At 39.4% G+C, this 27,683-nt stretch overlaps 1 protein-coding gene across 2 annotated transcripts in view; it reads left to right on the forward strand.

Moving 5' to 3' along the window:
* Window positions 1-2,436: 2,436 nt before the first annotated feature.
* Window positions 2,437-27,683, forward strand: part of FGF13 (fibroblast growth factor 13) — a gene marked incomplete at both ends in the record, with an annotated part of 631,857 nt that continues 606,610 nt past the window's right edge. For both annotated transcript variants that reach the window (XM_080719269.1, XM_080719271.1), the window contains one exon: window positions 2,437-2,485. In XM_080719269.1, coding sequence (XP_080575395.1) covers window positions 2,437-2,485 — 49 coding nt within the window. The remainder of the gene's footprint in view (window positions 2,486-27,683) is intronic.

Below are 27,683 nucleotides of genomic sequence, written 5' to 3' on the forward strand. Positions count from 1 at the left end.
GATGGTAACTATTATTGGGTATCAAATACTTAGGAACTATTCACCAACCCTTTCCTCTGACCTTTTCCTCTAAACCATTCCAAGTCTCCACCCTCTCCATCCCTTTCAAAGTTCTGTCATTTAAACAGTAAATTCCTTCCTTTCCCAAACTACTGATATTAATTAATGGTCTAACCTTGGGTTGGATAATTACATTGTGTCATCAAGCTCCAGATTATTAGATATTATCTACAAGATAAACAGGCTCTCAGTTCCTCCCAGACTGAGAATGGAAGCTGCAAATTAAGTTTAGAGGTTTGCTGACCTTTAGACCCCGGTTGGGAGCAGGGGCAGCCCACACTCCTGTTTTTGAAAGCCACAGCAGGCTCTTCTAATTGAGTTACAGCCTGGGATACAGTAGGACTAATCCATCTCTATGATTTCTTCACCTAGTTTAATCCTATTAACAAAACCGAATTAAGGAGCCACTGGGGTTGGGTGGAAGACTAGTGGAAACAGATTGTCTGCACAGTGCTCACTAGCCTGCCTTTATGGTCAGACTGAAGCCTATGGTCTGATTAACCAAGTCCTGCTAGCAGCCACCCAAGTCTCTTAACAAGGGTGGGGTCTGTGCTGGCCACAACCTACAGAAAGGGGCACCAGGGAAAGGGTTTTCTAGGATGCCCTAGGAATCAATTCCTGACTATACCATAGCCACCTCTCGTTTTGACTCCTTCTCTTTTCCCATTTGCCTCCAGTACAACAATTATATGAGCGTTTTTTTCCTTCTAGTTTTAATCCCCAAGGGACCTTTCCTGGATTTGATAAAAATATGTCCCAGGCGACAAGCCAATTCTACTTATTCCTCTCCAGTACCTATCTTCAGTCCCACTTCACCCCATTTGTCTAAGGTTGTTTAACTTGGACAGCTCCTTTGCCAAACCCAAGTGACCAGCCCTAAGAGGAGAGGCCAACGTGTGGGGGTGGGAAGTGACAGTCGCCAAGGTCAGTTTGACTCTTTGCCCTAGTGACATCCAGATCCCAGCGCACCCTTCTCTGCTCTGAGAGAGTACAGCTGTCTTGGGTTGGACAGCTAGGCGACGGCCAGGTCACCCATTCTGAGATTTAGATTCCACAGCTCCATACAGGCAGTTGCCAGCATAGGAGTCTCAAAAGTGTAGATGAAGATCAGCACTGGCCCTGGGCAGCGCAGCCTGGAGAGTTGGCGCTAGCAAAAGAGGAGGTAAAATGGACGGAGAGGGGGCGCGGGGCTCTGATGTCCAAGATGGAAAGCATAAGCCAGCTCCCTTGGCGGCCTCTAGCACAGCCTGCTGTCCCGAGGGACCGGGAACGCGGGATAGACTCGGTAACCCGCACTCCTCTAGGCTCCCGGGGATTTTGCCAGGCAGCAGCTGACGTTGGCGCGCCCCTGCCGAGCTCTGCTTTTACTACAGCAGGCAGGCGGCTTTGTGGGGCCCCGCCCCCGCCCTCGCCGGCCCCCGCCCCCAGCGTGCCCACACCTTGCTGCTTATATAGGATCCACCGCGGTGTTGACTCCAGGCTCTCTGGGACCAGAGAGTTCTTTGGAAGGAAAGCGTGAACCTGGGAGCGGGGAAGCTCCAAGGGGGTGTGGGTGTAGGGAGAGAGAAAGAACAGGTAAGGGTCGTCGGTTACCATTCCTGAGCCCGCAAGCAACTCAGACCACCCGTTTGGCAAATTAATAGGAACCCGAAAATGGATTAAACAGAAAGGCGGCGACCCTCCCCTTCAGACTGTCCGCTGCCGAGAAGCTGCGCGGTTCTGCGGTGTAACAGGCTCACACATTGCTCATCACATATTCAAACATTTCCCTTTCGGGGAGGCTCGTTATTTTTAAGCGGATATTTTCGTCTTTGTTTTGATTTTTTTTAAAAAAACCTTCCTCAGGGTTTTATTTTGATTGAGTTGGCAGCCCGCAGCAGATTGGGAGAGGCGGGAGAAAGCAGCCCGTTAGCGTAGGGGCAGCCCACCCAGGCAACTCCCGGCGCGGCCCGGCCAGCAGCCAGCGCACAGCTCGGGGAGGCCCGCGGAGAGGCTGGGGAGTCCCGGCCGCGCTTCTCGGGATCCAGGAGGGTTAGGAGCGCGTCTCTACGAGGGTAGGAAGGAGCGGCTGGCGCTGGGCGCAGAGGCAGCGCTGCACCGCTTTGTCTCCACTTCTGTAGAGCGGTGAGCGACTCCTCCCGCTGCCGGCCGCTCGGGCTTGCAGCGGCGGCTCCTCCTTCACCCCTCTCCTTTTCTCCCCACTCCTTCGTAGGCAGCGGCGGCGGCAGCAGCGTTGGGGAAAAGAGGATTCTGCCCCGAGCCACACCAAGCAAAGCTCGTGGTCTCGACTTGGCTCCCTAAGCACTCTCCCAAGTCCAGCCCGCTCTGCGAGGACTTCCTTCTCCTGGGCGAACCTTGTCAAGCAAGCTGGGATCTATGAGTGGAAAGGTGACCAAGCCCAAAGAGGAGAAAGATGCTTCTAAGGGTAAGCCCGCCTGCCAAGTCCGCCTGCTTTCCTTAGCTTCCTCTCCCTTGTCCCCTTGCGTGCGCGCCGCCCTCCGGTGGCTCTTTAGCTTCCCTCCAGGCACCTAAGCTGCCCGTGACCTTTGCGACCCCAGGCGAGAAAAGGGGGTCCAGGGTCACCGGGGGAGACTGGCTTTGCTCCACTTTCCTTCCTTCCTGGCGGGATCGTCGTCCCTCGAGTGCCTCCAGCCTCCTCCACTACCCTTCTGGACTTGCGGTGGTGGCGCTGCGGGCAGAGAAGCTGCTGCAGCCCAGAGCGCCCAGAATCGCGCTGTTTGCTACCAGCCGACCGCCTGTCTGTGCGAGTGGATATGTGTGTGCGTGAGTGTGCATATGCGTGCTGCAAGGGTGCAACAAACACGGTGACATACTCAGGAATCTGCTTCGAACTCAGAACCCGAGAATGAACCCACCTTCAACCCCCTTTCCCCGCCCCCATGCAAACAAAGAGCCTGGACGAGATGCAGCACCCCTCCCCCCACGTTCCTTTCCACATCATATTCCCGGGTCATAACTCTCTACTCATCACCCCCGCCCCCCGATAAATGCAGGAGCTTGCGCCCTTTGACACCCCGAGTACAAAGTGAACGATCCAGGTGCCCTGGCACCGCTGGAGCAGCGCCTCAGCGGCGGGGCTTGGCTAAGCTCTGAGAGAACAAAGACTGTTGTCCCCTCGCCACTAGTGTCCAGTGGAAGTGGGCCTTCGCAGGAGAGAGCAGTGCCCTCCCTCAGCTCGCTGGGGTTACACCACCTGGCCCAAGGCATCTGGCCGCAGGTCCCCCAGGAGTGCGAGTTTCTGCCTGGGGCCATCCACTGGCGGGCTAGGGAGGCGCAGCAGAGCTAGCTCAGACTGGGAAGAAGTCAGGCAAAGGAAGGAACATGTCCCTACCAGTTCTAGTCATTGCCTCATTGAGGAGCAGGCATAGCTCCGGAATGTAAACTGGTGACAGCAACCTTGGAGTTCAGGGTGTGGAGAAGGGCACAGAGAAAGGTTGCAAAAGAGTAGTGGGGACAGCAGCGCCTTAGGTGCAAGTAAGTGTAGGGAATGGCCACAGAGTTGTCCCTGAAGTAGGCTGGCTTGACTCTGAAGGTCCTGCACACACTAAACAGCAATGACCCATGCAGAGTCCAAGCTTCAGAAGTAGGCTTGCAGTGGGGACTACGGAGGGGGATGGAGGGGGGGGGCTTCCAGCTTTCTTTCAAAGGGGCCTCAGTTCTCCCGGGAACACTAGAGCCCCCTTCCCTCCCACTCCTTTCCCTATTCCTTTTCTCATCTCCTCCTTCTTGTCTCCCAGTCTCAGAGCATTCTTTCTAGGGAGATTCTAGGGCAGTGCCAGCCCTCCCCCGCGGAAAGTTGTCAAAGTCTTCAGCTCAGGGCCTTTATCTTTGTTTCTAAATGGAGCCATTTCTCTTCCAGCCAGGCAAATGGGTTGACACAAAAGGCTCAGGAAGTTTGTGGAGGGTTAGATCTTCTGCCCTAAGGATCAGTGTTGCTACTGGCCTGGCTTCAGGCTATGCTTCAATGCCCTCAAACCCACTCTTAGAAGTGGGCTGTGGCACACAAATTAATTGAACAGTAACTTTGGAAAACTAGAACTGTGAGTATGCATTTCTTAATGTGGAAAGGCTCAAGCATGCTTCATAATACAACAAAGACAAATTATGTTAGGGTCTTTTAAAGTTTTTTTTTTTTGTTTTTTGATGAGGCTGTAGATGAATCCCAGATTCTCCTGCATGCGCTAAGCAAGTGCTGTATCACAGAGCTAGGGCCCCAGAACCCTTTAAAAAAGGGTTTTATTTTCCCTGACCCAGAAAGATGAATGCAAGTAACATTCTTATCACCTAATGGATCTAGGTGAGTCTTTTCCCTTCTGAACTTGGGAGGATTTCATATTTGTTTCTGGAACTTGTATTCTGGTTTCCATCTAGAAAGAAAGGTTTATTTCAAACTACCTTTGAGGGATTCTGAGACAAAATTCATTGACATAAAATGACTTTCTGTTTTAGGAGTACAATTTGCAGTTGTCTAGAATGGATTAACAAAATTGCAAAAATTAGGACAGGTTTTTGTAACTCAGTAATAAAATTCTTGCTAGGCACATATCATGACATTTTCTTATGTTGACTTGCCACATTCAAAACCACATACCTCTCTGTAGGAATTGTGTAATTGGCACTTGGAATTGTGGTTGTAGTTAAAATAAATTAATTTCCCAGGGCAACTTTTAAGAAGGGAATTTACTTTCCTGAGGAGATGGAGTTTTCTATTAAAAGCAAAATTGCTATTTAAGCCTTTCTGTTACTTGTTGAATTTAGAGCATTTTCTAAGTAGTGAATACATAACAGTCATTATTTTTCCATTTGAGTAGGTTTAAAAACTTATTATGAAATTTTAAAGACTACTTTTTATGGTAGAGATGAAAGACTCTAGGGCTATTTAAAGTATACTTATATATATATATTTATAACATTCACAAAGTTTGGTTATTTACAAATCTCTTCTCTATATGCCAAACTTCAGATTTTTTAAAAAATCTAAGCTACTAATTAGAATATAGGATAAATATTTAATAGAAACTTCAAATATATCAATACATACATTTAATTTTGAGTAATAATGTGACAAAACATTGAATCAAGTGATAATTTCACAACAGTATGAATGAATATCATAATCTGTTTTGGATCCTACTAGTAAACTCAACTTCCCCTCAGTTGAGACTCAGGCCCATAGCCTATTTATTATCCCTCCATAAAAGATTATCATGCATGACTCTGTTTCTAGAGTTTCTAAAGCCCAGGTAGAAGGTAATCTATAAGTTATTTTGTACTGCTGAATGAAATATGACTTTTAAAGCATATAAAATGCTTATATTTAGATGACATTTTCAACTCATTGAGGTCAAGATCAGTAATATGCAATGATCTTTTTAATAAACTTTTCAATAATGTAGTCAGACAAGATAGACTATTATTTTGGAGTGAGGCAAGGATCTTGACTTTGTTTGAAATTATCAAAAAGGCCTCTTATGTAGCCAATCACCTTTTGTGTATTAATTTATTCTTTTGTATAAACTTCAAAATGGCCAGATGTATATATAGTTTGGTCTTATAGCTCTTGAATAAGAGTATCTATTTGCATTTCTGGGAAGTACAAATCAAAACATTCATTTGTTCAAGCAATTATTAGCTGAACCTTGACTCACTCTTCTCTACCTTGGCATATAAGATCTTTTCAACATTTGTCTGTTGGAAAAGTACTCAGTTAAGGCTGTTCCTGCATTATTGAAACTGGGTTTTTGTGGCATCGGAAAACAACTACAACAAGAGCTTTTCTGGATGTCATAAGAGTACTAGACAATTCTTGATTTCAAATCCGTCATTTGGTTTTTAGCTACATAAGCCTTTTCCTTTGTGCTTAGCCACAGAGCCATCATATCCAGGCAAGTTGCAAAGCTATGTGAGCTCTGGGTTCTCTTGGTAAGATAGTGATAGTGTCAGAGCTGAGCTCATGCTGGCTGCTGGATGATAGAGAACAATTCCATGCATAGTCCAAGAAGCCAGCCACTTGCACAGCTGTTGCTGTAGTGGATTGTGGTGCCCACATGTATTTATGACCACAGTTCATTTTCTGTTTACTTCCTGTCCTTTTCCAATAGCCTCTCTACCTTACCCAAGAAGGAAAGGGCACTGTGGTCAGAAAGTAAGCATATCAAGCTTGAGTTCTGAATGCCATTCCCAAAGATCATCTTGGTCTTGGTATTTTACTATAATAGATTCCATCAAGTGTCTTTCTCAGTTTTAGAGCAGGCAAAGCAGGTGTTTAGAGGCATGTCACTGACAAGAAATCATGAAATTGTTAACCTCATTAAAAAATAGCAATCATAATCTGTTACTCATGTAGAGACTTGTTTTTTCATCTTGTCATCGTGATGCAGTGATTTTATGGGCAGTTGTCCTAAGCCACATAGTCTTGTCTGTGTCGAAGGTGGTTGTAACAGCCTCAAGGATGGTAGATCTCCAATGGCAAACATTAATCTGGTCTTGGGAATAGGTTCAGGAAATGAGTACAAAATGTCCCCATATTTTCATTATTATTTCTGGACGTGTACGAACTTTTGATTGGCAGAGGCTGAAGCTGAAAGACAGAGAAAATTGAGGCATCAGACAGGGTACTGTATCTTCGCACTGGTTCCTTTAAAACACTTTGTATTATAATTCATATCATTAAAAGGGATTAGATTGCATCCTAGGGCTAGTGATATGAGTGAGGTTAGAGTGGGAATGGATATTAGGTTGGGATCTAAATGAGAAGCAGAAAGTAAATTGTGGTGTGAAGAAAGAGATTGAGTAAAGTGAGACTACAAGACTGTAATGCACCAATAAAAGTATATAAAAAAGGGGGATGAGGTCCATTTCCATAGCAGGGATATAGAAGGAAGAAAGGAGCAGGGCTGAAAAGAACTGGAATATGGGTTAGGGAAGGAAGCTGGAGAGCTGATTTGCAAGTCTCTGAGTAGGAAGATGAAACTGTTGGTGTTTCAGGTTTCCTTGCAGCTGTGCTGTTTATGTCCAAATCAACTCTTCATTTTGGGAATTATAATCAACAGAGAACAACTGGGATGTGTTGCAGCTCTTCAAATATATCCAATAAAAAGACTTTCTGGTGTCTGCTTCATTATGGCTTATATTTTTGGAGTTGAAAAATTTGAAAGGAATAGAAAATAATTGCCAAAATTAGACAGTTCAAGGCAGAGAAACACATGAATTAAAATATGATGGGTAGAGGGGATCCTATATGTCTATTGTCACTACCTTTGAAATGTGAAGATTAGGCACATAATATAGATTTACCAATTAGTATAGAACAGAAACATCTGCATAACTCATTCTCTATAGTCAGAGGTTTATATTTTCTTATCCATAATATACATTATCACTGGGACTTATCAGCAAAGGCTGAGGAGTAGATTTCAGGCACATTGTTTTGTCGAGTATGGTTCATCTTAGTTTTTTTTTATTTTGTGTGTGTGCAATACTGGATATTGAATCCAGGGATATTTTACCTCCAAGCGCCATCACCACCCTCTTTTTATTTAAAAAAAAGTTTTTGAAACAAAGTCTTTCTAGATTCCAGAGTCTCACTATTTTGCTGAGGTGGTCCTGAAACCTTGGATGCTTCAGTTTCAGCCATCTAAATACTAAGTATTGGGATTGCAGGCATGTGTCACAAAGCCAGACCCATCTTAGAAATGTAGATTTTCTATTTGTTACATGCCTGTTTTGAAAATTTAATGGAATATTATTTCTGACAATTTAATGTAGCATTTTACCACATTGTTGAATGTCATAGCTTGATGAAATATTTCTTATGGGTGTAGATTTCCAGGTAATTTTGCTTTATTCTAAATAATATTATATATATATATATATATATATATATATATATATATATATATGTATATATATCTCCATCATTCCAGCTCTTAGGCTCAATATCTCCCTGAATTGAAAGACTACTTATTTTTCTGTAAAGCAGTGTTTTCCAGGCTATTAACCCTGAAAATGGGGAGCTTATATTAGAAAAGATAAAATTCTTGATTCTTAGGACCTAATCAAAATATATACTGTTGTATTAAGAGATCTGGGTTTTAAATAAACATTAAGCATATGTTTCAATCGTTGTATGCTAAGTTTGCTATAAAATAGTTTACATGCCCTACTCTCTCATATGCCTTTTGAAATTATTTGTAGCATTAATTTTCCAAGGGAAATGCTATTAGCATTGCTGGCTAATGACCCTCCCTAAAGGTAAAGGGCAAAGGATAGTAGTTTTCCTTGCTCATTTTTTTTCAGCCAAGAGATTTACTGGAGGGGGCAGCTAGAAAGGAAGAAACAAAGAAAAAGAGAAAGAAACAGAGAGACAGACAGACAGACAGACAGACAGAGAGAAGAGCAAAAGAAGAGCCTTGCTTATTCTTTTAAATCTGGCAACACTATTGGCTTCTGCTGGAGTGGTTTTGGATGATATTCTAAGGAGATAATAGAGTTGGCTGTAGGTGGGTCATTTGCTTTGCCTGCCTACAGGAACATTAGATTTAATCTGCACAATGCTCTTTGGCCCAGCAGAATTCCTTGCTGTGAATGTCTATCCTTTCTGGATTCTATTAAGAGGCCGGAGGTTGGGGCAGGTGTGTGTGGGGGAGAAAGCCTTCTGGGGAAAGACCTAGACAGAGGTCAAATTAGTAAAAAAGAACTAGGATGGATGCAATTTCCTTTTTTTTTTTGTAGTCAAAGTTGACCTGAGTCACATAAATACCTCTGAAGTATGTATCATAATGAATATTTTTTTTGGTGGTACTAGGGGTGGAACCCAGAGGCTTTCTACCTCCGGGCTATACTCCCTGACCTATTTTATATTTTGTTTGGAAACAGGGTCTCACTAAGTAGCCAAGGCTGGCTTTGAACCTGTGCAATCCTCCTGTCTCAGCCTCCCAAACGCAGGGATTTCAAGTGTGCACCACCATGCCCGGCGTATCATAATGAATTTTGACAAATGCTTATACCTACATAATCCACATCAGTATTGGTTATAAGATATTGTTACCCCAAAACTTATTCTTGTGTGTCCCACTCCCACTTTTTGGTACTGGAGATTAAATCCAGGGTATTCTACCTTTGAGCTACATCCCCGGCCCTATTTTATTTTTATTTTGAAATAGGGCTTTACTTAGTTGCTGAGGTCCTCACTAAATGGCTAAGGCTGACTTTAAACCTGCAATCCTACTGTCTCAGCCTCCCAAATACTGCGATTCGAGGCATGTGCCACCACACTTGGCTTTTGTGCCCCTTTCTTGTAATTGTCCTCCTCAAATGCATACTATTTTTATTTCTACTATCATGTATTAATTTTGCCTGCTGTTGAATTTCATACAAGTAGACCATACAGTATGTACTCTTTAGTTTCAGATACCTAACCACCTCCCCTTTGAGCAGGCTTCTTTCGTTTTGATACTTCTTCTCTTTGCTTTTACTCTGGTTTCATGGAGAACCTCCACTCTTCTCAATACTAGGGCACTTAATTGAATTTTGTACCTGGTTAGACTACCAGAGTATTTTTGATGACCTAGGCAAGGCAGCGACTTCCTTTAGGCATTTAGTATATTTTATTCATTATTTAATAATAATAATAAACATTCTTACTATTATTTTAGCTTCTAGGTATTTGAGCACTTACTATTAATATATTTATAATACATTAAATATATGCTTTATTTTACATATATCTCATTTAATCCTCATGGCAGCCAAATTAGATATTAGTACACAGTATATGAACGTTGGAAATGTGAAAATTATAGAACAGAGACATTGAGTATTTTGTATGAGGTCACACAGCTAGTAGGTTAGAAGATACCAGCAATAGTGCTTGGTGTTTTGTAGTAGTCAATAAATAATTGTTTAATGTTGGTTACTATGTTAATTTCTTGTTTTGTTCTGTCAGAAAATAGTGTGATAGAGAAATGTTTTGTCAGTGACTAATGGTCACTTAATTGGATAGATGTTGGGATATTAATGGTGTAACTAAGGACTACCAGAGACAGAGTTATAGCCCATATGAATGAGTCATCAATAGTTGACTTTCAAACACTTAGATAAGTTAAGGAAATCATATTGATTAGAATCCTAAAATAATATTTTCTGAGCACTGACTATATGCCAGAGTTTTGACATGAAATGCCTCACAAAACTTTATACCAATATATAGAGAATAGATACATATATTATTCTTCCCATTTGACTTGTAAAAACTGAGTCTCAGAGATGAAGGCTATCCTGAGGTCACTCAGGTAGCAAGATGGTGGGATAAGGTTTTAAGCCAGGTTTGATTTGACCACAAGTTCACTTCCTAACCAATAGTCACTATTATCCTGCCTCTACAGTAATTTCATGCTTTTTGGTGCATTCTAATTATACAACATAGTGAGATTCATTTATGCATACACATATCACTTGGTGTATTTCCCTCTGCATCCCACCCTATTCTTCTCACTCCCTGTACATGTTAGTGAGATTGATAGTAATACTTTCATATAGGAACGTAAGATAAAGATAAAATTCTTTCCATTTACCAACATTAATGTAATTAGGAAGAGTGCTCTTCTGTGCATGGTTACTCTGGGGCTGGGGCCTTTGTTTAGCTGAACAAATCTGAATATTTCTTAAGTGACTTCAGTACTAGGCACTGTGCCAGGTTATGCATACAGAAATGAAAGAAGCTGGCAGTTATAAGGATGACCTTTCCTTTCCCTTTGGCCTTAGACACTATCTTTTCACTTTCTAAAGCACATTTCACCTCATTTGGTTATTACTTTTAGCCCTTGCTACAGGGCATTGGCCATTGGATTGTGGCTTTCAAGATTTAAGTGTTCGTCAATTTGAAAATTGTGGTGCTTTTATTCCACCAGAACAGTATCTTGAAGCTTGTTTCACCTGTATTCTTAAGATTACACTTCCTCTTAATTCACTGTTGTGTAAAACTCCCCTTGTTTATTTTATTTTATTTTATTTTTCATTACGTGATATATGCTTACAGTCTGTCTCTCATCAGAATCTTATGTTTCATTTCCCTTATCAACCTTACTGGGTTCTGGTTCTCCCTCCCTCTTCCTCGTCCTTTCCTTCCTCCCTCCTTTTTTGTCAGCATATGTCACTAGTTTTTATTGCTTGAATGGGGTTTCTTTGGCTATACTGGGCTAATTGAAGGATTTTCTCCCTCGATAGCTATATTAACTGCAGTGAACAAAATCTCCCTCACCTCTTTAAATCATAGCACCACCGAAGGAGCTTTTTACTACTTTTAAATAACTAATTTTAAATGGAAAAATAAAAAAGTGTGAGCTTTATATTTTCTACTATTTATGCTGCCTTCAGTTAGATAATATTTCCAAATATATATCTTGTTAAGAGAGATGTGCACTTTGAATGAGCATATTAATTATAGTTCTCAAAATCATGTAGTGTTTCTCTGCTGCAGGAACCTATGTTTAACAGCCATAATTAATAGTGATGGGTATATTGCATGGTAAGGGGTAAGTTTAATAACAAATATGAAATTCAATTCTTCAAAATCCCCACAAGTAATATAGGTAGCATTGCTACAGCTCTGGAACTGAGGGTTAGTAAACAACTCCAGTTCCTAAAATATTTATCTTGCTGTTAAAATAAAAGTAAACAACCTAAAAAAGGCAGACTGAATACAGTTCTTGAATATGCCTATAGATATTTTCAGAATCTTCTTTCAACCATGACTTTGAAAGTATTGAGAATTGACCTGCTTATTTTGCCTTTGATTCTCTGCATTCATGCTTGCCTGTCCCCTTGCGGAGTTTATTGAACATCATGGCTTCCAAGAGCTCTTGGATTTGCCCGTGGAGCTCTGGAAACAATGTAAGCCATTCTCCCAGGAAACAGGGCAGAGTGCTCCTAAGATGCTCTCATTCCAGGAAGCATTTTTTTTTCTATCTATCTGGGAACTGGACAGTCCTATTGAAAGGTCTGGTCAACCAGTGTCCCTTGGTCTCCATGTATCTGGCAGGCAGGTTTATTACAAACCTCAGTGTGCTCACTAGCCTCGTGATGTGGCAGCTGCCTAAAAAAGAAACACGGAAAAGTTGTGTCACCGAAGGTGAAACTTAGAGAGCTGTGCAGCGCCTGGCATGACAAAGCTACTTCCTGGCAGAGGGCTTTGTTCACTTGCCCTCAGAGCCCTAGGCACTGCAAAGGAAACTGAAGCCTCCAGGGCTGGGTGTGAGTGGCTGCCTGCTGGGGTTAAGCTACACAGAGCTCTGGTACAGCCTGCCTTGAGTTCTGTCCTATGAGCATTAAGTTGGTAGTGGCAAGGCAGGGCTCCTGGAGTAACCCCCATATCCCCAGCCTTGCAGCTAGGAGTCAGTGTTCTCTTCTCACCTGCCTCCCCACCTACTGGTCACCTCAAAGGCAAACAACAAAAGGCCATGATTCCAATCAGAGCCTTGAAGTTTGGGCTTGGCCAACAGGAGTACTTGATTTCTCTGTCCTCTGGTTAATGCTCAGTTTTAGCAGTTCCAAAACAACAAAGGATGCATCATTTTTGTTGTCGATGTTGTTGGTTTTTGAGGAACTGCGGATGAAACCCAGGGCCATTCTACCTCCAAACTACACCCCCAGCTCTATTTTCTATTCTTTATTTTGAAACAGGGTATCACTAAACTGTGGAGGGCCTCACTAAGTAGCTAACGCTGGCCTCGAACCTGTGATCCTCCTGTCTCAACCTCCAAAGTACTGGGATTACAACATATGCCAACACACCTGGCAAGGATGCATCTTGAGCAGAACACTGAATTTATTTGTGTGCTTTTAGGTTGCTTAATTTTCATTGCATTGCTTTTTGAGATTATAAATTAATGCACATTTGCCGGGGACAATTTGAAACATCATAATAGCATAGCAAAGAAAATACTTCTAACAGCTTCACTCCCAGATGAACTTTCGAAGATTTTTCTTCTAGTCTTTTTCCTATGCCTATTGTAAAGTAACCGTGGACATAAATGATTTTCTTTAAATATATGTGTATAATCATGCAGAATAAACAATATTTCCCATTAATATGTTAGGATGTTATTCTATGTAATTAGCCTGCACCATCATTTTTAGTGTGTATCCTGAGTATGGACTTGAGTATGGCAAAGGAGACATATATAGTGCCTGAGGTTGTGAAAGGTTTTTCTACATCTCCATGAGATTGTTTTCAAGGGACAGCATAAATACTGCTAGTATTTTATAAAAGTACACATAAAGTATGTGCATACACAAGAAACCTATATGCATGCATAAATCTATAAATTAAGAATTATATACCTGTAGAAAACTGTGTATTTAAATAAATACAAAACGTGTTTAGAATGAGTCCCATAAAAAATGCACCAAGAGCAGGGGATGTAGCCCAGAGTTAGAGCACTTCTCTGCCTTTGGTAGCTGGCCTTAGGCCCTAGGTTTTAGCTCTGGCAACATACACACACACACACACAAACACACACACACACACTACACTACACTAAAAGGAAGTTTTAGGTGACTGGCTTAGAGAATATTTCTAGGTTTTATTCATATTTTCTATTTTCTCTTTAGTAAACCATTTATAATTAGTAATATGATAATAAATATGATAAAATACTGCTTATTGTCTTCAAATTGGATTTTATGTTTCATCTCCCATCATTCCTTGATATATGGTGCCTCCATTATTCTTCATTTTATGTTCCTCCAGTTCTAAGTTTAACCTTCATCTTCCAGGAAGCCTTCACTCCACCCTCTAATAGAAACTGTTTGTGCCCTTCATTGGGCTTTTGGATCACTCATCTGGCTATTAGTGTCTGTAGGATACTTCGGGTATATCTCATGGTTAAATTTTTGTTTCTGTCTTTTCTACCCTATTATATTGTAAACTTTGTAGGAGTCATTTTCATGAAATAGGCACTCAAAAATGTGCTACAAAATTGTAATGTTCAACATCTTTCCTAGGTTTCTGTAAATGCCTTTGAGTCTATACCTAAAGCCTTTAGAATGACAGTAATGATTCTTCTGCATTAAATATTGCTAATTCACTTTGGGATGCAGTTTCTACTTTGAAATGGTCTATCCTCCAAGTGAAAAGCTCTACATACTTAAAAGTGTGGATTTTAGAGACTTCAGTTCATAGCTAAGTTGATCTACTTATTTGCTGAATGAGCTTGGAATAATAATCCTTCTAAGACTCAGTTTCTCCAAATTGGAGACAGTCCTATATTTATCTCATATGGCTATTTTAAGGACTCAATGGGGTATATATGGAAAGCATCAAAGAAAAATATGTTTAGTCAGTGATGATATTGATATTATCACTAAAACAGTAATGATTTTATGTTTATTGTCAAGATAAATAAGTTTTTATTAGAGAGCATTTTGGAATTCAAAAGAATTTACTGATTTGTAGTTTGGTCTGCCAGCCAAACCCCATGAATGAATTAATCTGTGCATTTATTTAAACAAGCACTATTTCTCGAATCTTTTGAATAGCAACTCCTACTTTAGACATTTTGACTAGCACAGCGTGCAGAATAGAAAACCATCCCTTGCCTTCACAGAGCTTGTATTTACAAGTTCACTCCTGAAAACGAGATTTTCAATGCAAGAAGCACTCTGCTCCATGTTGGTGGTGTGTCAAGCTGTGAGTGACCTGGTGCTTGTTATAGCCACCGGGGTCCTGGCCAGGCCAAACTAACAAGAAGGCAACCTGAATTGAATCAGACATGATTGTTAATATGGGGTCCAGGTACCACTAAAATTATGGTTCCTGAACTTGCTTGGACATTAGGATCATTCCTCACCACAGATACCACACATCGGATAATTTGATTCCATTTCTCCATTTCTCTGGGCAGAGGGTTTAGGAGGATGTACACACACACACACATACACACACACGCGTGTGTGTGTGTGTGTTGGTACTGGGGATTGAACTCAGAGCTATTATGCCCCTGAGCTACACCCTAAACCATTTTTATTTTTGAAAGAAGATTTCACCAAGTTTCTACACAATGGCCTTAAACTTGTAGTACTTCTGTGTCTACCCCCCAAGTGGATTACAAGTGTATACCACTGTGCCTGGTCATATTTTGTTATAAAGCTCCTGAAGTGGTTCTAGTAATAAACTTGTATAGGAATGTTCTGTCCCTGAGCAGTACTTTTGTCTGGAGCTACACCCGCCAACCCTATTTTCTATTCTCTTATTTTGAAACAGAGTCTCACTAAGTTGCAGAGGGCCTCACTAAGTACCTGAGGCTGGTGGCAAACCTGGTTCCTCCTGTCTTAATCTCCCAAATTCTGGGATTACAAAGCTGCACCTCCATGCCGGGATCCTGAACAGTACTTTTTAAACTTACCTGAAATTAAGAATTACCTATCATCTTTGCTTAAAAACAAAATGCTCTCTCCTCCCAACTTTGAATCAAAACTTTAAGAAGAGAGCCTAGCAGTGTCAATTGTAAACAAGTATTCAAGAGACTTCTTACCAGGAAATTTGCGAATCATTGACCTCAAGACAATCATAGGACCACTAGAAAGTGTTAGTCAGTACGTAATTTTCTGGTGAGCAAGGAAGGTCCATAGTTTTCAAAAGATTCTATTTTTTTGCCGGGCGTGGTGGCGCACGCTTGTAATCCCCGCGCTTGGGAGGCGGAGACAGGAGGATGGCGCAGGTTCGAAGCCAGCCGTGCGCGCTGGCTTAGGAGACCCTGTTTCTAAATAAAAATATAAAAATAGGTCTGGGAGTGTAGCCCAGAGGTAGAAGGGCTTCCAGGAACCCCAGTACCACCAAAAAAAAAAAAAGATTCTATTTTTTTATAATGGGGATTGAACTCAGGGACATTCTACCTCTGGGCTATGTCCCAGCCCTTTTTATTTTTATGTGAGACAGGGTCTCAATAGGTTACTGAATATGACTTCAGATCTGTAATCTTCCTGTTTTAGCCTCCCAAGTATAGGGATTACAGTTGTGCACCACCATGCTTGACTTCAACAGATTTCTAAGGGGGAAGAGGTCAATAACTTAAAAATATTACTTGAGTTGTGAATCCCTGAAGTCAAGGCCCAGTGTTGCGGCCAATTGTGTTCTTTACTTCCTCAGTTTCCTCATAGGTTGAATTAACTGTTTGGAAACCTCCTTTCTCTTTTCTCTCCTCTTTTTGTGATACTTAGGATTAAAACCATGGACCCTTTACCTCTGAGGAATGTCCTCAGCCCTTTTTATTTTATTTTTTATTTTGAAACAGTATCTCACAAAGTTGCTGGCCTTGACCCCACAATTCTCCTGTCTCAGCCTCCTAAGTACTGGGATTATAGGAATGTGTCACCACACTCAGCTTCTTTATTATAGCCCACCTGTCTTCTACTCTTGCTTATCCACTCTTAACCTGGGCCCTTCTAGAGAGGACAGGTTTGGAGAAAAACTCTAGAGTTACTATTCAGAGGTGGCAATCTCAGCATAGCTGTTATGATGGTAGAGGTTAATGTCTAAATATGTTGATGCTTTTGGTAGAACTCCAGTGGATGTTTTTGATGATACTGGGGATTGAACACAGGGGTACTCTACCTCTGAGTTATATCTCCAGCCCTATCTTTTTTTAAAATTTAAAACAGGGTTTCTCAGTGTTGTGGAGGCTGGATTCAAATCTGTGATCCTTATCTCTCAACTTCCAAAGTACTGGGAATACAGGTGTGTTTCACTGCAGTTGGTTTCAGTAAATCTTAATATGGTGGGATCTTAATATGATAGGGTGAGAGCAGGATGCTTTTCTTCTAAGTGCATCCTCTGCCAGATTATGATGTGTGGGGTGGTCAAATGAATTCTACTTCTTGGTGATCACATCCCTGCCTACATCTGGTAACTGGTAGGAGGTAGATGTGGGAGCATAAGGATTGGGCTTGGCCTAGGTGCATCATCCATCTCTTTTCATCCTCTAGGCACAAAGCAGTGTCTGCTGTAAGTGGTTCATGACCAATCAAGTGCATTGACCTATTACTGCTAGTTACTTTGAGTTATGTTTTTTTCCATTATGGGATTGGAGGTTCAGACCATATAAGATGACCTGATTTGTATTACAAGGGCCTTTGACAAATTTCATCATTTAAAAAATACCAGCTTCCTCCACCCCACTGGACATAAAAGCAACCTTTGAATTTGTGACACAAAAAGCATACCTTTAAAAAGCAGCATGCACAAAGAAGGAGGAAAAGGAAGTAAGGCAATTGTTCATCTTTTCTAAGCCCATTATCCCCAGTCAAGTGACAAAACTGAATACCTTAACAAATCTTGTATTGATTTTTAGTACAGAGGCATCTCTTCCCTAGGATTTGAAAAACCTACTAAAAGATAATACACTTGTTCCCCTGCCTTTGAGTCAGAGTTGAGTTGCTTAGTTTATATGACTGGAAAAAATGAGAGTATATACTCTGCTGAAAGTGGGATTTTTGTCTCAGGTACCAGTGTCTTGATCTTATTGTATAACAGTGAGGCTCAGTTCATGGAAATGTTCTATGTAAAAATTGGAAACTAATGGGTGAATGGGAGTTATATTATTAAAAGTTAATGCTTTATGAAAAATTTTTCTTTAAATAGCATCATCTTTAATGTATCCGAATATTTCTCTAGGAATCAAGGATGACATGATTAACAATACAAAAATAAAAGCTAAGCCTAGAGGCCTCTCGTAGAAGTATTTGAGTTTCTTGCAATTCTAATTATAAATGATTGCAGAATATCTGTTTTTGCTTTACAGTTCTTTTTTAAAAAATTAACTACATTAAAACTTTTTCTAGTGAGAAAATATACGATATAAAATTTACCATTTTAAACTGTACAATTTTGTGGCATTAAGTGCATTCACATTGGTCTGTACCCATTACCATCATTCTCCCCAGGTTCTTAATAATAGATTAAAATGGCTGGAAAGATCTTAATTATTATTTGGTCCCACTTTCCCATTTGAGAGAAGAATGTGGCCTCAGAAAGGTAATGGCCCACCTAAGTCCATAAAGCAAGGTTGTTCCAGGAGCCTAGGCCATTGGATTTCCACACTGAAATAATGACAGACTTAGGCATATGGCATCCTTTAGTGATAACAGTTTAAAGATTTGCCCAAGTATTTAGGATGATTTTCTGAGTGTTATTTTTATCAGGGAAGCAACCAGTTATGATTTAGAGCCAGAGGCCTTTCAGACATCATCTAGTTTAAATTCAATATTGGAAAACATTGGCTCAATTTGCTGTTTCATGATCAAAATTAAAATACAAAAGGTTGCTAATATGTTAATTTCTAAGATCCAGAAGAATTTTACCCTATTCCTCCTTCCATTGACTCCATGACAATCCATGGTTGAAAGCAGGTCCTTTGTAGGTGGCTGTTATTAATAAGCTTTTCTTGGGATCTTTACAGTAACTGCAGTGACCTAAATAAGATTGCCTGTATTGTTTTTCCTCTTAAACAAGCAAGAGCAGTTTTTAAAAATGTGTTCATCTCTTCTCATACCATTGTATGACTAAAAGAACTGACACATTCTAATTTTTTCTTATTAAATAGTATGGCAAAAAAATCGTTAGATTGATTATTTCTACAGAAGTCACATTTTTGTGGTCTTTATGTACAAAAGTCATATTTTCTTAGAGTAGAGCTTCACAACAGAGTACCAAGTATAATTGTGATATGATGTTTTCATTTTTAAATACTTTTATTGATACATGATAATCTCACATCATAATGTGGTTCAGAATGATAGTGATATACATACACACAGCACTTGGGCTTTCTCCTGACATCCTCCTCCCAACTCCCTTTCCCATGAAGGAAATTGATATTGATATTGGTATTCTCACATATGTACATAATGTTTACTGAAGTGACTCCTTCATTGAATCTTCCCTTAACCCCTTCCCTGAGACCACCTTTTTGGCTCCACTGGGGTTTCTCTTTCATTGTCAAAATCATTTATTTATTTATTATTTTTAATTTTTTGGTGCACTGTATTAATACATCATAATGGGATAAAAAAACGTGTGTAGACATACATGCACACATCACCCAGTTAGCTCCTACCCAGATATCTCCCCATTCCCTTTCCCTTCCCATCCTTCCTTCCCATGCTTGGCTTAGTGGTTGACTTCGATATGTTTAAGTACGCCATTGCTTTAGAGTTTCCTTCTTCCCCCCTCCCATTCCCTCAGTTAGGTTGCTTTATTTGCTCCTCTGTAGGATTTCCTTTTTCATCTAGTGTCCATCCTATGACCCATTTCTCCTTAGCTTTCACATATTAGGGAAAGCATCCGATTTCTTTTTTTGTGTGTGTGTGACTGACTAATCTCACTTATCATAATTTCTTCCAGTTCCATCCATTTCCCTGTGAATGATGTAATTGTGTTTTGTAATCCATTAATAGTTTTGTAATCCATTCATCTGTTAATGGATGAACTTTCTTTGGGCTAGATACCCAGAAGTGGTATTGCTGGATCAAATGGTAAATTTATTCCCATTCTTCTGAGGATTCTCCATATTGTATTCCAAAATGGTTGCACTAATATGCAATCCCAAAAACAATGTTTTAGAGTTCCCACTTCTCCACATCCTCACCAGCATTTGTTGTTGTTTATGTTTTGAATGCCATTCTAGTTGGAGTTAGGTGAAATCTCAGGGTAGATTTGATTTGCATCTCTCTGCCAAAGATGTTGAGCATTTTTTCATGCATTTATTGGCCATTTGAATTTTTTCTTCCATGAAGTGTCTATTTAGTTCACTTGCCCATTTTTTGATTGGATTATTTTTTTTAGTGTTGAGTTTCTTGAGTTCTCTGTATATTCTAGATATTAGTCCTCTATCAGAGGACTAGGTGGCATAAATCTTCTATTCTGTTGGCTCTTGATTGAGGCTCTTGACAGTTTCCTTTGCTGAACAGAAGCACTTCAGTTTCATAAAATCCCATGTACTGATTCACCTTTTAGTTTTTTGTGCCCTTGGGGTCTTGTTGAAAAAGTTTTTATCTGTACCTATGTGTTGCAGTGTTGGACCTATGCCCTCTTCAAGGAGCCTCAAGGTCTCTGGTTTAATTTCCAAGTCTTTTATCCATCTTGAATTGAATCTTGTGCAGGGTGAGAAAGTGGGATTAATTTCCAACTTTCTGCATATGGTCAACCAGTTTTGCCAACACCATTTGTTGAACAGACTATCTTTCTTCCAGTGTATGCTTTTGGCCCTTTTGTCAAAACTCAATTGGCTGAAAGTGTGTGGACTTGTTTCTGGGTTTTCTGCTCAATTGGTCTATGTATCTGTTTTTGTGCCAGTACCATGCTGTTTTTATTACAATGGCTTTGTAGTATAGTTTAAAGTCAGGTATTGTGATTTCTCCTGCATGGTTTTTGTTGCTGAGAACTACTTTGGCTATTCTTGGCTTTTTGTTATTCAAAATAAATTTAAGGACTGATTTTTTGGGTGAAATATTTTATATGTGTCCAACAGGTCAATTTGATTAATGGTATTCTTTAGGTCTGAGCCTTATTTACTTACCTATTGTCTAGAAGATAGGTCTAATGGTGTTAAAGGGGTGTTGAAGTCTCCAAGTATTGTTGTATTGGGATTTATATGTGACTTAATGTCACAAAGATTTTGTTTTATGAAAGTAGCTGCACCTATGTTTGGGAAATATATGTTGATTATTGTTATTTCTTCTTGCTGGATTGTTCCTTTTACCAGTAAAAAAATTACCTTCTTTGTCTCTTCTTTATCTCTTCTAATAAGCTTGGGCTTGAAGTCTAACTTGTCTAATATCATAGTTGCCACTCCTCCTTGCCTTCGAGTTCTGTTGGCAAGGATTATCTTGCTCTAGGCCTTTATCTTAAGTTTGTTACTATCTTTACTTGTAAGGTGTTTTTTTGTTTTTTTTTGTGCAAGGATCATATAGATGGGTTCTGTTTGAATCCATTTTGTCACTCTGTTTCATTTTATTGGGATGTTGAAGCCATTTACATTCAGTGTGATTATTGAGAGATGATTTTTAATACCTAACATATTAATATTTTATTTCTGTTTGAAATACTGTTTGTTCTTTGCTTAGTCATCTGCTGGATGGAAATTCTTGTTTCTCTGGTTCTGGCATGTATTATTTATTTCATCTTTGTAGTTAATCTCTTTGAGTATTTTCTCTAGCTCTGGTTATGAAGACATAAATTTCTTTATCTTCTGTTTTTCATGGAAACTTTTTATTTCCCAATCTAATTTGAAAGATAGTTTTGCTGGGTAGGAAATTTTTGGCTGCAAGTTGTTTTCTTTCAGAGTCTGGAATATGTTACTCCAGGCTTTTCTCTCTTTCACGACTTGGTTTGGGAAATCTGGAGTGATTCTAATAGGTTTGCCTATGAATGCCACTTGGGCTTTTGTTTTTGTTGTCTTTAAGATTCTCTTCTTGGCTTCGGAATTGGTCATTTTTACTATTATTTAGCATGGGGAACTTTTTCTCTGATCTTGTCTAAAGGGAGTTCTATTTATTTCCTAAACCTCTGTATTGACTTCTTGCTCTGTTTGGAATTTTTTTTGCTATTTCCTCTTTGAAGAGACTGTTGATCCCTTGGGTTTCACCTTATTTTCCCTCCTCTATGCCAATTTTTCTTAGGTTTGCTCTCTTAAGATGGGCCCATGTTTCTTCAATGTCCTTTTCCTGCTGTCAAATTGTTTTTTCTGTGTTATAAACTCTGTGTTCGTTTTTGGAGTGATCATCTTGTAGTAGCAAGTTTCTATTCTCCATGTGGTCTAATCAATTGTTTATAGTTTGAATTGATGCCTTTACTTCAATGATTACATCCTTTATTTCTTTCAGACTCTCTCTTAATTCTTTTCAAAAATCCTTCCCATTAAATTTTTTTCAAAAATCCTTCCCATTATTTCAGAAGTTTGTACCTGTTGCTTTTGATAGCTTTCTCTCAGTCTCTAGGTGTCAGCTGGTATAGCCAAGGGAAAGTTGTATTATATTTACCAGTGAAGGTTGAGTAAGGATGAAAGTGAAGTAGTAAATGGAAGAATAGGGTAAGGTTTCAGAAAGGGTCGAATAGTATGAGAATATGATTTTGCTAAAGTATTATATACTAGAGATTAGAGATAATAAAAATGTAGCAGTATTCTAATAACCGATGTAGAATTTCTAGTATAGTGATATGAAGTGGATATAATACAAGAAAAGGGAGAGATAAAAAGAAGAAAAAATAGAAGGGAAAGAGAGGAGAGAGTAGGTATGTACAAGGGAAGAAGCTTGGGAGAGTGTTTGGGGAGACGGTTAAAAAAAAAAACAAAACAAAACAAAACAAAAAAACCACAAAACACAAAAATCTGAACAAACAAAACCAAACAAAAAAACCAGCCCGGCATACACTGTCACACACAAAGAACGAAAGAACCAAAATAACCCCAACAATGTATTAATGCGACTCTACAAATAAACGACTCTTCAGCGGACAGATTCTCTGCTCTCTCTCTCTCTCTCTCTCTCTCTCTCTCTCTCTCTCTCTCTCTGTGTGTGTGTGTGTGTGTGTGTGTGTGTGTGAATGTGTGTAGATACCGGGTGTCACTGGTACCTTTCCCTCTGTGAGTCTGGTTCTCTGAGTCTTCTCAGTCTATTCAGATGGTCGGTATCAATGGGGCTGGATTCAATATTGAGTGAAGGTCACCCTCCACACTTTCCACAGATTTGGAGTCTAGGTCTCTCCCTGCCTCTGTTGGTAGCATATGCCTCTGAGACCAAACTCAATGTAGGAGTCTCTGTTCTCCACAGCTAGGGCTGGGCTAGTCTGATTTCTCCCTGTTCATCACAATTGGGTGGTCTGTGGTATTACTGGAGATCCCACTCCCACCGTCTCTGGGTTCTTCTCTGGGCCACCATAACTTCACTTAATGTCGGAGTGGGTTCTCTTGTTGATCATATGAGAAGCTCAGACAGACTCAGGCTCTTATCAGTGGAAAGTGTGGAGGGGAGTCCTATGCTTGACACTAAACCCAATGAGTAGGATCTTCAGGAACATCACAGACCTCCCAAATTAACTGGAGAGGCATGAGATACACCCAGAAAGGTAGGCACAGAAATGTATCTAAGCCTTTGAACAGGATGAGGAATTTAGATTTCATTTTAAATGTTATTGTAATTATTTGGAGGTTTTTTTGTGACAGCAAGCCCTGTGATTTGATGTACATATTTTTAAATTTATCAGGTACACTATAAGATATATGTAATGTATATATGTATGTATATGCACATACATACACACATACTTTGTGGAATGATTAGATAGGGCCAAAGTTAATAATAACATTATATATTTCAAAATATCTTAAAAGGAGAATTTAAAATAATTTTAGTGAGCTGGACATAATGGCACATGCCTGCAATCCCATTACATTAAAGGCTGAGACAGGAGGATCACACCTTTAAGGACCAGCCCTTGGTAACTTAGCAAGATCCTGTTTAAAAGAAAAAGTAAAATAGTGTGTGTGGGGTGTATCTCAGTGATAGAATAATCCTGGGTTTAGTCTTTGCAAGATGCATGTGGGCACACACATATACATTCTCTCTCTGTCTGTTTTTGTCTCTGTCTCTGTCTCTCTCTCCAGGCTGAAACCCAGTAAATGGAATATCTGAAATATCTGAAGATTTGAATGTACTATTCAGAGTTTGTGGGAAATTTGGCTTAGTGCCAGTAGTATAAGTGGCAGATTGATAGCTCAATTAGCAGGAGAGAGGAATCAAGAATGATGATTTCCATGTTTCTGGAAGCCAGTCCCATCTCTAGCACTTATCAAGTGTGAGATGAGTCAGTATCACTATGCTTCTCTGCACTTCCTTTTCTTTATGTCTTATAATTCTCTACTGTGATTGCAGACTGATTTTTAGTGGTAATTCATAATGACTTTTGTATCCTTTACAGCTAAAATCTAGACTTCCAAAAATATTGGTCAAATCAATAAACTGATGTTGTTCAGGCATATTCTCTTTTTAAAATTAATGCATTGTAATTATACATCATAATGAGGTTCAGAGTGATAAAAATGCACACAGCACTCGGTATGTCTCCCTGGGGGTCCCACCTTAATGCCTCTTCTTCCTTGTACATAATATGAAATTGGTATTCATACATCCATAAATGAACATAGCATTATTTGAACTGTTTTCTTTATCAAATCTCCCCCTTTTCTTCCCCCTCCCTTCATCCCTCTCTCCCCAAATCCCCTTCCACTATTCCACCAGTATCTCCCTTTATATATTTAAAGTCCTTTTTGCTTTCTGATTTCTCTCTAGCCTCCACACATATGAGTAAAACATATGGCCCTTCATTCTCTGGGACTGGCTAACCTTGGTTAACATAATATTTTCTAGTTCTATTGCAGGGACATTTTTATACAGGTATATTTCCTGGCTAAGTGCAGGTTAGCATATTTAATCTTGCTTACCTGGATATTGCTCCTGGAAATATATTATCAAATAAGGACTAAATCAGTCCAAAGTAGAAATTCAACTTAGAGTAATGTGCATCATCAACCCCCATATTGAACTTGGACTTAAGAACTCAGACTTCTCCCCTACTTTGCCATTACCTTGCCTTTCTTTAGTGCATTAGGAAGTTACTTAAGTGCTTTGTATCAGTATTATCATCTGAAATTGTGGATAATAATTCCAGATCTTCTCTTAAGTTTTAGGGGTGCTATTATTGAATTGATAATAGCCCTTAAGCATTTAGTCTTTATAATAAACCTTGAACCCAAGAACTTACAGGTGCTTGTTACATGGGGCAGACAGAAAAGTCCCTGAAGAGTTTTTCAGAGAATTTCTTCATTGTCTTGTCCGAAATGGTCTTCTCTTATTTTAGAAGAACTGTTGTGGTCAAAACCACAACTGGTAAAAAAAAAAAAAAAAAACAAAAAAAAAAAAAACAAAAAAAAAACTGGATCCTAGTAAAGGGGAAATGTATAGGGATTTCTACTGTTATTGACAAAGGCTAGCTTTTCAGGCCAGAACTGTAAAGGCACAGGAATTTTGAATCATTGAATCAGGAAATAGATGTCATCCAAATAGTGGAGTGGAAAGGCAGTATTACGTGATGGGTTAAAAAGATACTTTAATTGTATACAAGTACACAAAACATAAACTTCTAGCTAGCAAAATTTCAAGGATTTCTTGATTTCTCATAACGAGGAAATAAAAACTCCCGATTTTCTTTTTTTGCACATGATATTGTAGATTGATTTATACCACTGCACTACATCATCAAATGTATTTTATTTTTCATTTTGAAACAGGGTCTTCCTAATTTGCAGATCCTGGCCTTGAACTTGTGATAATCCTGTCTTATCCTTCCAAGTACTGGAATTATAGGTGTTCACCACCATGCCTGGATTTTCTATTATTTTTAGGGTAGTTACTCTGAGAATGGTTGGAGAGTATAATAATGTACTCAGCACACAGTTTTTTCTATAAATAACTAAAGATTAGCCATGTAAGATTAATGAACTCTATGTCATTGGGTCTGATTTAATGAGTTTTGCTCCACTGCAAAACAAAATTAATATAGGTACTTCCCAGGGCTGGTTTCATCTTCACATATGCTAGGACTAAATTGTTTACATTTGAGGCTGTATTAATGAGCATCTTTTCAATAAAGTGTCATGCAATATGCATTTGAATGCTTTCTCTAAAGAAAATGGTCATGGTAAGTAAAAATGTGTTATCAGAGAAAGAAATAAAAGGGCCGTTGATTCTGAAATAACACAGCTTATATGGGAAATTTTCATTTCAACATTGAAAATAAGATTTTTTATTCAGCATTCATTTAACAAATACTTATTGAATATCTACTATGTACCAGGCACTGTTTTAGATATAATAATAAAGCAGTGAATAAAAAAAATTATCCTTCCACCTGGGCTTATATTCTAGAATGTATGCATGTGTGTAAGAGAATATTTAATAAGCAGAATATGTGAGTAAAAATATATGTCATATGTTGACAACTGCTATGAAGGAAAATGAGCACTCCAGACTCTGTGTGTGTGTGTGTGTGTGTGTGTGTGTGTGTGTGTGTGTGTATGTGTGTATGTTGGGGAGGTGCTAATTTTGAGTATGGTGGTCAGGAATGGACTTATTGAGAAGATTATTTTTGAGTGTCAGGAATGGACTTATTGAGAAGATTATTTTTGAGTAAGTAAAAACCTGAGGAAAAGCAAAAACCTGGGGAAGAAGGGTTGTAAAATTTTTCATGTTGCCATGATAAAAGGGCCCCCAAATAAAGAATATCACACAGAAGTTATGCAATTAGAGTTGTTTTTTTATTGAACAGGGATGGAGGCCTTTATTCTATATTTCTTTATAAATTTTGCAAGGTAGAATTTCAAATGTAGTCTCTAGTTATTTGAATCATAAAAGGGCATGGACAGCTGTTTATTTGCATCCTCTGAAGTTTCTGTACATGCATACAGATAACATTTGCAAATACTAAATTGATATGTACCCATGGATATACCTGCTTTGGAATTGAAACTACTTGCCAATTTGAAAATGCAAGCATGCCAGATTTTCACATATGCAGAAGAAAGCATGAAGCAGTCAGATATTTTGGAAGAATGAACTTCTCTCTGGTGCAGAGGTTCATCATGAGCTACTTTAAACTATTTAACTCTTGACTGGGAGGAACTATCAGCTGAATAGATCAGTCTCTTGTGAGCACTTGCAAGGTTCAGGTGACAACAGTGTTGAACCACTTGCATGGTCGTGTGTGAGGCAAAGTTATGGAAAAGAGTGGTTCTTGCTCAGTATTTGTTTCTGATTAGTGTTATAAAGAGTAGATGCATAAATCTATCTTCCATAGAAGTGCTCTGTTTAACCCTTGCTGCTTCCAGAAAGATAAGGTGGAAAAGACTCAGTAGTTCTGCAAGACCAGAGTTGATCTGTGTTGGGGAGATCACATACCCAAAGATATATATATATATATATATATATATATATATATATATATATATATATATATATATTTTTTTTTTTTTTTTTTTTGCGGTACTGGAGATGGAACCCAGGGGCATTCTACCTATGAGTCATATACCCAGCCCTATTTTTATTATTTATTTTGAAACAGGGTCTCACTAAGTTGCAAAGGGCCTAACTAAGTAGCTGAAGCTGGCCACAAACCACAATCATCTTTTCTCAGCTTCCCAAATGCTGGGATTTCAAGCATGTGCCACCATACCCAGCCTGAAGTGAGAATTAATACCTCCAGCTTCCGCTGAACAAGATCTGGGCATGCTATGCTTAGTCATTTGGTATGTCTGTTGGCTAATTGTATACCAATAGGCAGAGATAGGGAATGGACTTATACTAGGACAAGTAAGTGTTATAATTGGTAAGGTGCTACAGATCTGTATTCCTGGCCTTTGTCTTCAGTTACCTGTTGATTTGTTTGAATAGGGTTGGGGAAGAGGTAACTGTGTATTTGTAGACTGGGTGCTCTTGAGTGAGCTTCTGTTTTTTTGTAGTACTAGAGTTTCAAACCAGGGTTCTTCTACCTC

Source organism: Muscardinus avellanarius, assembly GCF_963383645.1.
Source record: "Muscardinus avellanarius genome assembly, chromosome: X".
Classification (NCBI taxonomy): Eukaryota; Metazoa; Chordata; class Mammalia; order Rodentia; family Gliridae; genus Muscardinus; species Muscardinus avellanarius.